Source organism: Osmerus eperlanus, chromosome 1, assembly GCF_963692335.1.
Source record: "Osmerus eperlanus chromosome 1, fOsmEpe2.1, whole genome shotgun sequence".
Classification (NCBI taxonomy): Eukaryota; Metazoa; Chordata; class Actinopteri; order Osmeriformes; family Osmeridae; genus Osmerus; species Osmerus eperlanus.
Genome location: NC_085018.1, coordinates 22,292,414 through 22,308,677, shown reverse-complemented (window position 1 = coordinate 22,308,677; position 16,264 = coordinate 22,292,414). Strand labels below are relative to the sequence as shown.

General features: G+C 47.9%; 1 protein-coding gene across 2 annotated transcripts; it reads right to left on the bottom strand.

Moving 5' to 3' along the window:
* Positions 1-2,139: 2,139 nt before the first annotated feature.
* Positions 2,140-16,237, bottom strand: LOC134027260 (proto-oncogene tyrosine-protein kinase Src-like). Of its 2 annotated transcripts, XM_062470521.1 has the most exons (13): positions 15,780-16,237; positions 10,480-10,755; positions 9,552-9,651; positions 8,716-8,733; positions 8,447-8,545; positions 8,014-8,117; positions 7,166-7,315; positions 6,869-7,024; positions 6,460-6,639; positions 6,145-6,221; positions 5,695-5,848; positions 5,346-5,477; positions 2,140-5,165 (listed from the first exon to the last, which is right to left on the bottom strand). In XM_062470521.1, exons 2-13 carry the CDS (start codon positions 10,745-10,747, stop codon positions 4,957-4,959), a joined length of 1,647 nt encoding a protein of 548 aa, XP_062326505.1. In that variant the 5' UTR covers positions 10,748-10,755; positions 15,780-16,237; the 3' UTR covers positions 2,140-4,956. The 2 variants fall into 2 exon arrangements, with proteins under 2 accessions (XP_062326505.1, XP_062326506.1); XM_062470522.1 differs by lacking the exon at positions 8,716-8,733.
* Between the last annotated feature and the right edge of the window lie 27 nt (positions 16,238-16,264).

Sequence of the window (16,264 nt, the reverse complement as noted above, 5' to 3'; positions counted from 1 at the left end):
TGCGTTTGTCACAGTGGTGGACGGAAAACACACTATTGCTATGGCCCTGTGTGTGTGTGCATGAGTGTGTGCTCCCTTGCCTCGTATCAATGGCAGTCACTTGGTGGAGTGTTAGAGGAGTGCGTCAGTGTGTTTACTATTTTCACAGATGGAGCAGAGAGACTGTCAGAATAACTGAGATAAATGACTCGTGCTTCAGCACAGCAGATGGGAAAAACAACAGTCTCTCAGGCAGACATGCACACACAGGCTAACACACACACATACACACACTGTACATGCACACACACACACACACACTGACATGGAGCATAATGGAGAATTGGAAGAGATCCGCTTCCTTGCAGAAACTCGAGAGGAGATGTAGAGTAAGAGTTCACTCATAACTCACACACACATGACTGTGTGTGCAATGCATACACACACGCACACACACACACACACACACACACACACACACACACACACACACACACACACACTCTATCTATTCTACAACCAATGGTGTAAAAAAGAACACAGACTATATTTTTGTTCCTGATAGCTGACCACGGTAGCAGAGCTACTTATTAGTGGTGTGGCTTTAGATCCTGATTGGCTCAATATGTTCTCATTCCAGCCAATGAGGACTGTGCATCTGTTATCAATTAACATTTTGGCTGAAGTAAAATAGACTTTGGAGTCTGGCCTTTACAATGAAACACTTAACACAAAATGCCCCCTGTAGTTTCTTCTCTTTCTCTTTGAACTGCATTTTCAGGTGTTCTGGTCCTCAGTGGTAAATACATTAAACACTAAAACTACTGGGTCTATTTTCTTCCAAGACTTTTTATATAAAAATGTGAATGGTTATGATGTCCATATTCATAAACATGCAGCCTGTTTACAGCCTGTGTGATGGCTAGGGGAGTCAGCTAAACAGGTTATCCTTTAGTGAGCAGTTAATGAGGAGTTGGCATTGGGAATGAAAACATTGATCAAACACAGACCTCTAGAGGTCCCTTAGAGTAGTGCAGTTACAAATCATGAACTAGAGAGGGTACAATTTCTGGGGAAATTGTAGGGTGTGCTTGCTTGCGTCGGTTGCACAGGGGTCCGTTTTTTAATGACATTTTTACAACTGATATTTCTGTATATTTTATATAAAAATGCATAGGGCCTACTTATTATTTATAAAGATTACATAGATTTAAAAGCATCTTTTTTTTGCTGCTCATTTACAACTCAAAATACGAGTTAAGTGTAGAATGAAATATGATGTCTTCTCATTTCCCCTGCAAGAGGCAGCCTAGCTGAATCAAAACGAATAAATTTGGCAGACCGGTGTAAAAATTGACCTAATCTGTAGACATAGTAGACTACTGTTTCCGAAAAGTAGATGTATTTCCTTAATAAAATCATCTTATATTGTACATTACACGTCACAATTGTGTGTCATATCACAAAGTAAAATTAGTAAATAGTTATCACCCTGGCCTCTTTGCTTGTGGCGTTTCTGCAGCTCCCTTGCAGTAAAGCAGTTAGCTTAGCTATCTCCCAGAAGTTAACGAGCTGCTAAACTAATGTTCTGCTAGAGGTAGTCACGCGAGTTTTCGTGACGTTAGTGACGTAAGTAGCGTCATTGACTGTGGCTAGCAAGTTAGCCACCGTTAGCTTCACTTTTCGCCACAAAAACGTAATTTCCACTTAAACCATGCAACGGAAGGTAAATCCCAATAGAAGCAACTCAATCGCTACCAAGACGAACCTTTTGACACCGCCGTTGTGTATGTAGTCCAAATATTGACTGAGTTTTAGGGGGGCAAAAAGAAATAATAATAATAATAATATATATGTGAGAGAACAAAGGTTGTGCTCTCGCCGAAGGCTTGAGCACACCCAATAATAAATAAATATATATGTGAGAGAACAAAGTTTGTGCCCTTGCCGAAGGCAAAGCACACCCAATAATAAATAAATATATATGTGAGAGAACAAAGGTTGTGCTCTCGCCGAAGGCTTGAGCACACCCAATTACTGCAGACAGTCAAAACCTGCAGGTGATAAGATATTACTGAGGAAGTCAGTGAGTGAAAGGGAGAGAGACAGACTACCTGAGAGACTAACATGAACACAACACTCAAACCAGAACATTAGGAAAACACTCTTGAAATATAATTTATTGCACATTTAAAGATAAACATGAAGTGGCACAATACCCATTTCCATTTTAATCTTGTTACACCAAAGAAAAGAAGATTTTGAAAAGAATTTGTTACAAAATTCTTAGATCTTCCTTTTTTTATATCATTGTCAGTTTTTTTGTAAATTGTTTTGAGAATGAAAAAGTTTGAGGGACCAGAAACTGCATAGGTTTATGAAACGGCCGCAAGGCTGAAGTGACCACTCTGAGCCTGGTGCTCTGAGCCAGGCGCTCTGCTCACGGTTTCTGATGAGTTCTTGGCTTCACCCTTTGGGTCTCCGGATTGATTCCCTCAGAGGTTCCGGTCCTTATGTTATATGGAGTTCTAACCCTGACAGGGCCTAAAGGCCTGGGACTAGAGTTAATTTGTAACCAGAAAATGTTGAGGGAGATTCCCATTCTGTGACAGTGTGGCAGAGTGTCCCTCTGGTTTGACAGTCAAACGACTTACTCCTGCTTGGCAACCTAAAGCTGAGAAGAGCATGTGCCTCGTTTTACAGGTCTGAGTTTGGGCTTGTAGCTATGCAAACCCATGGCCGACAAGATAGAAAACTGTAGATCTATCACAATATTATTATTAGTCAATTACATGAATGTAAAAAACATGTTGGCCCGCCCAGTTTACAGTATTTCCATCATCATCGCACGTTGGATGGAAAGCGTGCCCCTAAAAAAAACCTTAGATTTAAGGTTTAAGAAGGAAAAAAACTATACAAACAAATTACATGATAGTCACAGTCATTTGTTGCAAACATATGTACACTTAAGATTATCATCCAATGATTTCATTACAAAAACACTGTGCACCTTCTTCAATACATCTTCCTCCTCCTCCATGATCATCATCATCATCAAGATAGTGAGCACTGTTTTGGCTTCTGTTCATGGACTGTACAGAGTGAATTCATCACCATGACAACCTCTCGTCTCCTCCCTCTTATTATTGCTGTATGGCACAGGTCTTTCAGGCCCTGCCCACATGCAAGCAGGGCCCAGTGTGACGGAGCAGCCACTTTGCTTAAGCCAATCAAATGTGTTCTTGGGAGTTCCATTGAGAGAGAGGTGGATGTAGGGGGGAGGGAGCTGACGGAGGAGAGCTGAGGGAGGAGAGCCCTTGGCTGAGGGGCTGTGATGGGAACAGGACCAGTGGGTCTTCAAGGCCCAGACTTCTCCCTCCAGTGGTCTGGGTCTGGGAGACACTTTCTCTGGCACTGGTGAATGGAGACTTTCCATTCAAACGGCCTTTTTAGACCCAGATTTACTTAGATCTACTTTGGGCTTAGCAGAACAGACACAATCTAGCCAATGGTCAACTAGAGCACCTCTGGAGTAAAAATGACATTGGCATGCTATATAAGTATAGAAATAGCTATTGACTATGTGTTTGGTTGGTCTGTTTGAGGCTCAGACTTTTCTCCAGTGCTTTTAAAGCACTCAGGCAAAGGGCGACTATTACAGGTCAGTCATGACCTGCAGTGTGACATGGCGCAAGGGGGTCCTTTCATGTGTTCTATACCCCATGGAGGTTAGACATTAACTTCAGCTGCCTGCTCCTTCACTCTACCTAGCAGACTCTTAGGTCAGACTGAGGTATGTTTGATTCATCTCAGTTAACATCCTGTACCCGACTCTCGACACTTCATTTGGTGTCGTTGCCCGAGCTAACCTAAATCAAGTGCACCTTAAGTGTTTTGACAGCATGTTCGAACAGTATTTGAAACATAACACCTTACCAATTCACCTCTTCTTCAAGTCAATAATGATTATTCCAACCACAAAAGGTACACAGTTGTATTGACCTGTACGGTCCACATCGCACTCCTAATAACACAGTACTCCAGTTCCACCAGGATTGACAGGGTTACAGCCCACTGTTACCATGGTTACATCAGCAATGAGAACAGAAAGACATAAATATACATCACATAAAGACAGAAGAGTTCCAGAGTTGTTTGACGCTCTTGGAGGAAGAAGCACTTGAAAATACTGAGAGAGACACAGAGAGAGAGAGAGAGAGAGAGAGAGAGAGAGAGAGACACAGAGAGAGAGAGAGAGAGAGAGAGAGAGAGAGAGAGAGAGAGAGAGAGAGAGAGAGCCAGAGAGAGAGCCAGAGAGAGAGCCAGAGAGAGAGCCAGAGAGAGAGCCAGAGAGAGAGCCAGAGAGAGAGCCAGAGAGAGAGTGAAGGACAGGCAGGCAAAGGACAGCCCAGACAGACAGACAGACATACATACATACAGACATACAGACACACACGTTCCTTTGGCACCTGTGCCACGGTGGGAGTGCTCGTCAGCAGGAACAGTTGGAGACATGAGAGACAGCGAGGAAGAGAGATGGAAGGAAGGAAGGAAGGCAGGAAGGAGGGGGGAGGGATGGAGGAAGGAGCTTTGAATAGCTGTCCAACTATGATATCTTCATTCTTCTCACATTCTCTCTTACATCTACTCTGTGATTCCCTTTCTTCTACTCCTAAAGAACCTAGATCAATGCCACTTGCGTCAACCCTAAGCTGAACCATTAGAACCTACTAGAACCTACTGGGACCTCAACGGGAGCAGGAGGTTCTTCTGCAGGTTCTGTAGATTCTTTAAAGTCTGTTACAGGCAAAGGATCCGCAGGTTTTAAGTGCAATACACACTCCCTGTGGTCATATAGGTTCTAATAGGTTATTTAAGAGCTGATGAGATCTGTAGGGGTTCTAAGTGTTCTGTGTGATTCTTCTAAGTGTTCTGTAGCTTCTAAGTGTTCTGTGGGCTCTTAGTGTGTCGTGGTGTCTATAGGTTCTCCCCGGGCTGGTACTGGGGCTCCGTGGAGGTGAAGTAGTCTTCCAGGAAGCCCTGGAGGTATTCGAAGGTGGGTCTCTCCTCGGCGTCCTTCCTCCAGCAGGACAGCATCAGGTCGTGCATGGAGCCAGGGCACTCAGCCGGGCAGGGCATCCTGTAGCCTCGCTCCACCTGGTCCAGCACCTCCCGGTTCACCATGCCTGGGTGAATGGGGGAGTGGGGGATGGGCAGGGGGAGGTAGATAAGGAATGGATGGATTATGGGGGTGGGGCCAAAAGGGGTATTGGTCATATTTAGCTTTGATAACCTGTTGTTCAACCATAATAACTTGACTATTACACAGCACAAGCATACATCTCAGGGGGGCCATGTTGACATACCTGGGTAAGGCACTCTGCCCTTGGTGGCCAGCTCTGTGAGGAGCACGCCAAATGACCACACGTCTGACTTGATGGTGAAGCGTCCGTACAGAGCCGCCTCTGGAGCCGTCCACTTGATGGGAAACTTTGCTCCTAAACAAAACAACAACATCAACATCCTGGGTTTGTCCAATTCAAATGTTCTCTCTCGTCTCTCCGGTGACAAGAAAGACCTGGGGGGGGGGGGGGGGGTTATTTTACTAGGACAGGATGAAAACAAAGACAAAGCAATAAAACAGAAAATAGAGTGGGACAGGAAGTGAGGGGGAGCGGGACAGGAAGCCAGGCTGGCTGGCGGGCCGGGCCTCACCCTGCCGAGCGGTGTACTCGTTGTCCTCTATGAGGCGCGCCAGGCCAAAGTCAGCCACCTTACACGCCAGGCTGTCCCCCACCAGGATGTTGGCAGCACGCAGGTCTCTGTGGACGTAGTTCATCCTCTCTACGTAGGCCATCCCTGCAGCTATCTGAGGAGGTGGAGGACAGGGGGAGGGAGACAGGATAGGAAGTGGTGAGGGAGAGGAGAGAGAGGTGGGGATGAAGAAGAGGAGGGAGGGGAAGATGAGGGAGGAGTGAGAGAGAGAAAGAGAGGAACAGAGAAAGAAAGAGGGAGTGGGAGAAAGTGAAACGAGGGAGACAGAGAGAGGGGTTGAGGATAAGCGAGACAGACAGTGAGAACGTGTTTTCCAGAGGCAGAGATGGGACGGTGACATTCTGAGGTGGTGCTGTCTCAGACAGGTGTAGGGCTGGCGCCGGGTCCCACCTGAGAGGCCATGTCCACCAGCTGGGGCAGACGCAGCATCTTCCCTGCATCACCCTTCAGGAAGTCCAGCAGGCTGCCTAAGAGGTGAGGAGAAGAGGCACCAAGTCAATACGTGTGTGTGTGTTCAATACTTGTACAGATTTTAGCACCTCCCTTTTAGCACCTCCCTCACCATGATTAAATATATTTTTTTCATTATAACTTATGTCATTTTATTTAAAGCAGGTACATAAAGCATAGAAGGCCCTTGTATGATACACAGCGTAAGTGTGTGCGATTATAATCTGTGTAAATGTGTGTATCCAGCAGGGTGACCTTGGCTCATGTACTCGGTGACAATGTAGATGGGCTCCTCCGACACCACGGCGTAGAGCTGCACCAGCTTCTCGTGCCGCAGCTTCTTCATGACCTGAGCCTCCTGCAGGAAGGCCTCGGGGGACATGGTGCCAGGCTTCAGGGTCTTGATGGCCACCTGCGTCACGCCGTTCCACGTGCCTGGAACGCACGCACGCACGTCACCTCACACACCCTTCACGGAAGACGGCTCAGGGGCACGTGCACAGTTTCAGGACTCACTGGAGAAGACTTAAGGGTATTAGGACATCGTGAAGGTGAAGGTCCCTGTGTGAGTCAGCCTACGGTGCATCACTAGGATGTCCCCTGACTCTAGTGTCCTGTGGGTGTGTGTGGTGGGTGTAGAGAGGTTAGGGGGGGGAGTCCGTACCCATCCAGACCTCTCCGAAGCAGCCCTGGCCCAGCTTGAGGTCCAGGCGGAGGGACTCCCGGGGGATCTCCCAGGCATCCCGTGCCAGGCCCTGGGTCTGGGGCTTGGACACGGGGCACACCTCCGTCAGGGCGTGGCACAGGCCGTCCGAGTGCTCTGGAGGGGGTGAACAAAGGGAGATGAGTCAAGGTAAAGGAGGTGAAGAGAAGAGAGGAAGACATCCCAATAGGATGAACAAGAAGCCCACCAACACAAGCAACACAGCATGCGCGGCACAGCTGGACGACCGCTACTTACTGCGGTAGTGAAAGACCAGCTGCTGTAAGCTACTGAACTGGGTCCTGGAGGTGATGTAGAAGCCTCCGCTGTCCAGCTTGCGGATCTTGTAGTGTTTGACATTCAGGCCTTTAGTGTTGTCATAGTCCAGCACAGACAGACAGTAGGCCCCTGAGAGTAGAGAGGAAGCAGGGAGACGTAAAGAGATAAGTAAGGTCACTTGAACACGTGTGATCTTCCTACTTGAAAAGCGTATGGTACATTACAGTCAACACACAGGATATCAGCTGCAAAGCTATACCACTAGGAGGCGACGTGGAGTGATGAGACGGAGGAAGTTACAGACCTTGCTGTGGGTGTGTGTGTGTGTGTGGGTGGGGGAGGAAAGGGGGGGGGGGGGGGGGGAGGGTCAGGGTTAGAGAGCAGAGATTTACAGCCAGAGGGGAAACCCAGCACCTTCTCATGCTGACCTACTTTCGCATGTACTTTGTGATTCACCCGTGTCCATTCACAAGCATCCCCCTCCCCTCATCTCCCCTCGGTAATAATTAGCTTAGCCCTGCAGGTCTACCATCCAGGGACAGTATCTTGAGTTGTTCCCCGTAAAGCTTGGCCATTTTCACCTTTAGTGGTCTCTCTCTCCCGGACCAGGAAGGAACCTCACCTTTAGTGGTCTCGCTCTCCCGGACCAGGAAGGAACCTCACCTTTAGTGGTCTCGCTCTCCCGGACAAGGAAGGAACCTCACCTTTAGTGGTCTCGCTCTCCCGGACCAGGAAGGAACCTCACCTTTAGTGGTCTCGCTCTCCCGGACCAGGAAGGAACCTCACCTTTAGTGGTCTCTCTCTCCCTGACCAGGAAGGAACCTCACCTTTAGTGGTCTCGCTCTCCCGGACCAGGAAGGTTCCTCGTCTGTTCTGCACACTCAGCAGCAGTCTCTCGGAGTCCCGCCTCGTTATCTTCCCAAAGTACCACCTGTCACGCAGGATCACAAGGCAGACACTGACACAGGGCGGAAGCTGCTGGCTGCAGCCACAACAGACAGCGACGCACAGGAGCTCTGTAATTACTTTAAAATGGTGTTATTTAAAAGCCCAGTTTGTGTCCAGTACACTCAATGGTAATCAAGCAAGACCCACCACAACGAGACACATTTTACAGATAACAAAAGAAACAAGAGAGAGGAGAGAAACAGACATATGGAAAAAGACAGAGAGAGAGAGAAGGAAAGTGAGAGACAGGGCTAACATCTGACAGTGGAAGCAGGAAGCAATGGGGATAAGGTGATCAGGATAAGGACTCACTCTTCTGCCTGGATGGAGTCAGACGGAGCCACATAGTTGCTGGGAATGTAACCACTCTCTCCTGTGGTCAGAGAGCGAGCGAGCCACCAGTCCCCTTCCCTGGAGGCACAAACGGACCCACACACACTTAAAACGCCACGACGATGTTGCCTTGGACAACCGTAAACCTTCCCCAGAGTTCAACGAGCAGCCTATATTTCTAAGATGAACACAATTCCTCAATCAGCAGTACGGACAGGGTGGGGTGAGGGGGTTAGCGGGTTACTGACCTGAAGCTGTACTTTCTCCTAGGAGAAACCATGAAGCATGAGAAAGAGAGAGAGAGATAACAGCGCACGTATCAGAACACAGCAGAGAGAGAGAGAGCACGCGGCAGCACCAGGGGAGACCTCGTCTGCAACTAGCGCTCAGCTCGTTGGTTTAAAGAGCAGGAGAGAGGTGAAGCACTACTTTGACAGGGGTGAAATAAGGGGCTCGGAGTAGCACAGGGGCACCTGTAAATATGGTATTAAACCATTTCAACAAAGACTTTTTTTTCCATGAGTGTTAAGGTTTCATATTTCTACGGTTCCTTCATTCTGCCTTGCCTGAAAACTGTTCTGTGTATACTGAGTGTGAAATAACGTCAGGAAACTAGCGAACATGTCTATTCACACGAGGGCTGGATATGCTACAGGAGACTACTTAAATAAATGTGAAGAGTGTCTGCCCAATGGGAGTGATATGATTATACATGAGGTATCCAGATAGTCCCTCTACCCAGTGTCTCACAGCCCAGGCTGACTTAGCATTAGCTGTCGCAGTGGACCTGCAGTGGAGCTGGCCTCCCTTGTAAGTTTTGTTGCTTGAGTTGGGTTTAACTGGGGAGGTACCAGAGGAGGCTGGAGACAGTGAAGGGGGTTGGAATGGGGAGAGGTTGGAGGGGGGATTGGTGACCCCGCTGGCCTCAGAGGATCTCAGACAGCATGGTGAGTGACACTAGCCAGATGGACTGGATGGACACAGAGCAGACACTGCTCGGGTAGCACACAATTATCAGTGTTCGGTTAATGTGTGTGTGTGTGTGTGTGTCAGTGTCCAGAGGGAAAGACAAGCTCGTCCTTACGTGTTGTTGACGATCTGCAGCCGCTCGCCTTTCTGGAAGGTCAGATCAGAAGCTGTTCGTGACTCATAGTCGTAGAGAGCCACAAACGTAGTGACACCTCCTTCGGTGAGAGAGAGAGAGACCAAGAGGAGAGTGAGTTAGAGAGAGAATATGAGAATGTGAGAGAATGTAAGTGTGTGTGCAAGAGAGAGAGGAAACCATAAAAAGATTCCCCATTATCCTCATAATGCAACCCTAACCATATATTTTAGTGCACTGTTGCAACATCTATAAGCCTGTGTGAAGTCTCCATCTTCTCTGAATGAAAAATATTGATGTTTGAGCCGGGATTCCTCCGGACTGTTCATGGAGGTCGTCATGCCGACGGATTGTAATATACACCTTAATGAGCCCCGGATATAGACCACGGAACCAGCTGGCCAATCACCAACAGCCACAGAAACAGATGTCCAATAACTAATAGACCTGGGAACTGGCTGGCCAATCATTGATACACCTGGAAGCCAGCTGGTGAATTATTCATAGACTTTAGAACCAGCTGGCCAATCACTGATGCATTTTGTTTGGCTATCAAGAGTGGACAACAGGCATAAATAAACTGAAAGGCCCTCATGGGTCAGGAGCTGTTAGCCCTGTTCTGGACATGCTGAACAACCATATAGCATGCACACTCACCCTAGCTTGTGTGAGAGAGAGGTTGTGACGTGTTGTGTCTGTATGTAGGATACAATGGACTTATAGGCCTAACTACCATTATATACAGTATACGTTTTAATGTTTTTTACAATGGAAATGCTATTGCAAATCCTATTCATTCCAACAACATGCAACACCTGCCTTGCAACAGGGCGAAACATGTCGCCTCATCCGATGTTAGAACATGGAGCTTCCTACCGTCTCTCTCCCTGACACGACCTGGTCCACCTACCAGCCAGAGGCCCTCTGTGGGGGGATGTGATGCCGCCCATGTGGTCCACCCCTCCAAACAGAGCCAGCACAGGGGTGTTGGTGGGGGCGTGCTGGTGCTGGGGTCCTCGCCTGCCTCCCCCCACGGCAGGGCTCCTGTTGGGGGTCTGGGTCTGCTGGGCGGGGCTGAGGTGGTGGAAGTGGCCGCTGTCGGAGCCTGTGCCGATGGTGCCGTCCAGACTCATGGAGCGCTGGCCCGGCTCCTTGGGCTTGCTCTTGCCCGCCCCCATCCGCAGGCCTGGCGAATCAGGAGTCAGACAGGAGTCAGGTAGGAGTCGGTCGGGAGGAAGATCCAGAAACGTTTAGAGTAGGCCTTTTCATACCCACTGCAATATCGTGTCATTTATACTCAAAGCGATCGCTTAATTTGATTCCTGAGTTCAGGTACAGTATCCCTGCCCCTCATCCTTCCTCTCCCTACCAGTCACTAGCTCTCAGTCAGTCCTTGCTGGAAAAGCCCTGGATCGCTTCCAGCTTCAGTTGGGGCCGTTGAGAATGCAAATACCCAGAGACGAAACACCTTGAAACAGTCAACAACACAGGCAGCCGACGGAGGATTCAAGGTCAGACAATCTGTTGATTCAATCTGCTCTGAATCAATAGAGATCTGCAGTGAAAGCAGCACGCAGGGATCAGTTCTACTGGCTGGCTCCACTAGCCTATCAACACATTAGTAGAGCTAGCTGTAATGTACACACAGACAAACAATCCCAAACCTTTCTTTTGTAAACTACAGCAGGGTGACTCAATGTGAGGATGCCTATTTTAGGCTAGTTGGATCACACGCACACACACACACATTGATCTGGTTCCGTTGTGAATGGCGGCTCTTTTCCAAACCATGTGTTTAAGCAGCTGTTCTCCTGTCCCTGAGAACAGATCTCTGACACACACACACACACACTCACAGGGAGTGTTTGGGGAAGACAATGCGTGAGAGAGGTGTGTGTGTGTGTGTGTGTCAGACTGGGCTGACTGTGACTAACAAAGACAGGGGGAAGGAACAAGGAACAGCTGAGAAAAGAATGAGGAGGTGGGCGGTGTATTTAGCATCTGGGTCAGGGTGGCTGATGTGTGTGTGCTTGTGTGTGTGTGCCCGGCATGTATGTATGTGCATGTGAGTTTATGTAACTATTTACAATGTGCAGGTGTGAGAAAGACTGTGTGTGTGTGTGTGTGTGTGTGTGTGTGTCTGGTCTGTGATTCCTCTGGACAAGGAGACACTCCTGCTGTGAATACGGAAGGTGTGTGTGTTTGTATCTGCGGAACAGGAAAGCTGCTGTGAGGCTGCTAAATTAGTTCAACTCAGTCTTCAGTAGACATACCACCCACCCCTTGTCATAGACATGCTAGCTTGGCAGTGGTGTACGTGGATAATTTGTTGTTATAGCAGTGGTGACGTGTGTGTGGGTGTGTTAGGAGTTGCAGCCCGGTGAGATGTCATAAGCTGTGTTGAGGTTCTCCTGTTGAGGTTAGGACACAGACAGGCGTTTGACATGCCAGCTTGTTTAAGCATGCCAGCTTTGATTCACGCTGCGCCAGTTCAACAGTCTTCTAGCAGGAGGTGAAGGCATCCCACGGTGCACTGCAGCTTGGCATAATCACAGAGGAAGAGGACCTGAGGGATGATGACTGGTCAATGTTGGGGGTGGGGTCTCAGAGCAGGGCGGGGCTGGGGAGTTGATCGGGCTGGCTACGTCCACCAGGACAGCCGGTCCTGCACTAACCTGGCCTGGATCAGACATTGGTCAATTATAACTGGAGAGATGGCCTAATACAATGAAACCACTGGCTCATCAACAGAATCAATGGCATTGACTGAGCGCTCTGGCTAGCACCTCCCTTCCTTCAGAGGCAGAATAAGCATCCCTGCCCTGAGGGAACACACAGCACACTGTACCAACTCTGGAGATAGATGCAATATTGATACAGTTATCATTCTGGACACGATAATGATGCTCATGACAATAATAATGATAATGAGGCTGTTGATTTGTCGTTTCTCTGTGAAATTCAGAGACATTATGTAGCAGGCTAATCCATACAACCAGGCCTCTACCGAAATGACTTTAGTTCTATCGTCCTATTGTATTAGAAATACACACCGCCCAGTAGAACTGCTTATGCAGGAACTACTAAAGTACAGATAGTATTGCAAAATACAAAGAACACAAAGCTATATGGTATTCTAGTGATACTGTCAGAGGCTATAATGTGCAGTCTGAGAGAGAGAGAGGAACTCCAGTCATGTTTGCCATGCCCTGAGGGTGGAAGATGACTGGGACATGAGCACAACACCATACACAAATGAGTCACCCCGCATAGGTCAGGGAGAGCCATTCATGGTTCCACCCAGCATTCTACAGAACTGACAAGGATTCTCTCTGGAACCCTATAGTTCTATATGGAAGTCTTTCATCAGAGGGTTGTTCTGCTGAGGGGGCTTTCTTTCACACCCTTCATATGCTATGGGTGGGTGATGATGGGTCGGATGTGGTGTAGAGAGCTGTTAAGCTATAGCGCAACGGCCAACATAACTGACTCACCTGCCATTCACAGCCCTTCCCCTGTCACTCACTTCCTCCCACCTGACCACTTCTGCCAATGACAACCCAATGAACCCCTGTTGACCTTGCTTGACAAACAAATGGATAGGGGGTTTCCATGGTGACCGGGGGGAATACGTTTACATGCACCCTTCCCTCCTTTCTCACTGACTTGAGTCAATATAACAGGTGGCAGCGTGTCATGTTCTACCCTGGTGTTCCAACCCAGCTCACAGTGCATCCAGGTTGCTCAAAGGAAGTGGGAAGGAAGGATTCACTTGACCAGTACTGAGACCCAGCCTTTGGGCTACTCTTCAGTCTCTTCCCTGAAGGCCTCAGAAAGCCACTACCCCTACCCTGGGGCTCTCTAGGCATGGCTATGACCTCATGTTCTTCTTAGACCCATAACAAAAAGGACAAGGTCTCTTCCACACAACTAAAAGAATGAAGGAAGTTGAAGAGAAATATGCCATTGAGGAGACACATGGTTCAAAAATCTCATCCTGCCTTGAGGTGGTCGGGCTCCCTGCGGTACACAAGGTACCAGACACAATCAACATCATCATCATCACCAACAGGGCCGGTTTGAGGTCATATGGCCCGAACTAGAAGGATTTAGAGCTGAACCCTATTATCTTCACCTTCCCCCCTTCTAACACACCCCCCCCCCCCCACCACCACCACCACCACCACCACACACACACACACACAAGTGGTTGGAGCAGAGAGGGAAGGTACAAGAGACAGAGATGGAATGAGAGATGGGGGCAGAGAAAAGAGAAAATGGAGAAGAGATATAAGAAGTGCTGCTGCTAATCCTCTTGCGGTTTACTATCCGCCTAGATTGAAGGAATGTTGAAGAACCAGATTGTACCAGTACTCGGACTGCCAATGGAGGGGAGCAAAGACAATATGGGCAACTGAATGTGTGTGTGTGTGTGTGTATAAGGGGAAGTGTGTGAGCCGGAGAAGAACCAAGCCCTTGTCAGGTTTATGTAGAAGAACACACCCTGGACAGAGCTGCATTGGCACTAAGAGAAGGATTGAAGAAAACATACCCTGTAATTTTACAGCAACCTATTTAACCAGAAAGGTGTGATGCTGGTGTGTACCTCAAACTATTTTAGCACTAAGTCTCAACAAGGTCTCTGGCTTCACTCTGACTTTGACGCATGTGTGAACCGTTTCTGAGAAAAGAATAATGTCTGTATGAGTGTCTTCTTGATATGTTCTGTTCAGCAAACCAAATGACAGAGATTCTCATCAGCCTGATAATTAGAACGGTTTTATCAGCTGCAGTCTGGGAACAACACGGCAACAGACACAAGAAGGAAGACCTTTGTGTTCACTGTATTACTTCCTGTGTGGTCAGATAAATGTTAATGAATGTCTTAGCGGTTTCTTTCGTTTTCTTGTGAGTTTGTGTGGGTGTCTTGGGTACCACGCAGAGAGCGAACCGACACATTTGTCATCGATACATGGCATTGTATTATATACATACGAGGATCCTTTCTCTGCTTGTCTCTGATCCTCAGCTGACCTCTCTCCAATGTGCTCCTCTGCCAGCCTTATCGGCCTGTCCTATCGGATCTGCTCACCGACCAGGATGAGATGAGAAGGGATGGGGTGGAGGATTGGAAAAAGATGAGCGTGGCCCCCAGCGGTTGAACTCACTTCCGTTTCAGAACATCGCAGAGTATAGTTCTTGGCAACGCGGAGCAGAATCATAAACTCATGTTCCTCACAGCTCTGGTGAGGATGTGGACTTGTAGTCAGGAACGAGAACTGACTCAACGTACGGAACTCTGCTGCTTCAGCATCTAATGAAGAAGCTCTAGAACACTACGAAGCTTCTGACATTCTATACTGTACATTCCCTTCAGGGACATTCTAAAGGCCCCAAAGAAGCAGTAGAATGGGGAGAGTGTTCCATGAAAGCAGTACACCGAGATCATACCAACACCATATTCACTGATCTTGACACATACGTCTTACTGAGTCTGATCAATCAGTGAATGGGAATTCCCCAAAGAGTCCTGTATGCAGTTCAAAAGGAATGGGAAGAACACTCTTCTCTTCTACAGGCTGAGAATCTGCCTAGCATACATCTGACGTGGAGGAGACGATGAACGCTTGGGCAGGTAGCCCATTCTGTCCCTGTCAGCTATTACAATATCAAGTAAACAGATATCACCCACACAAAATAATTCCTTGATCAACGATAGTCTGCCATATTGTAACTTCATGATGTATACATGTATAAGTGAATGAGCATGGAGGTGTTCATTGTGGGCCTGTCCTCGTTGTAAACATTAAACGTTGAGGGCAACCAATATAGCTAGACAGTGCTGGTGTCTGCTCGAGAGGATGCGTCGGGCATACACGATTCGCAGTAGTAGGCATCAAATGGACAGAGGGGAACTGGCAACAACAGAACCCACTTGCACTGGCCATCGGGAAAATAGCATGTAATGTAAAAAAACGGTAGCCCAATTAAATAAATGTTTGTTTTGCCAATTACATGCATTTGAAGATACCCCATACTTGCTATAAAACTAGATACAAAGGGTAGGGGCGGGCTTCGGTGACAAAAGCATTAACAAAATGATTTCACCCAAACGTTCAGTTTCCAAATGTAGGGTACAATAGTCTGATAAACAATTCCTTCTCCGGTTTTCAATGAACGACAATTCAGCCCCTCACGATGAACACTCACCTTTGAAGGGTCTCGCGGTTTGCTCCAAATCACGGACGCGTTGTGGAGAGACCCGTCCGTATCAAATCCTTGCAGCTGTCCTCATTAGCTAACGGATTAACAACCGATATCGAACTGCTTGAAGGAATCCAGAATCCGCAAGGCAAATCCCATTTAGCAAATTTAGGAAGCGTGGTGTAGAGAGGTCATGACGTGAATCGCCTTGAAGGAGCAGAGGGCACTCGCCTACTCCGTGTGCGGTTCTCCAGATTGCGAATTGCCCACAAAATGTGTTTCTTATCCGTAAGGTTACGGTGCGACCAGTAGCCTAAAATATAAGTAATCTTGAAGAAATATGCCACGGCGAATTTAGGCGATGAAATTAGTCAGCGTGCCACATACGGGCGATAGAGTGAAAACATGCCATGTAGGGAAAAGGCAAGAACACTATGCATCACTGACGAAACGGGAAAGCAGATATGATAGGGAGACTGGATTACGCTTTT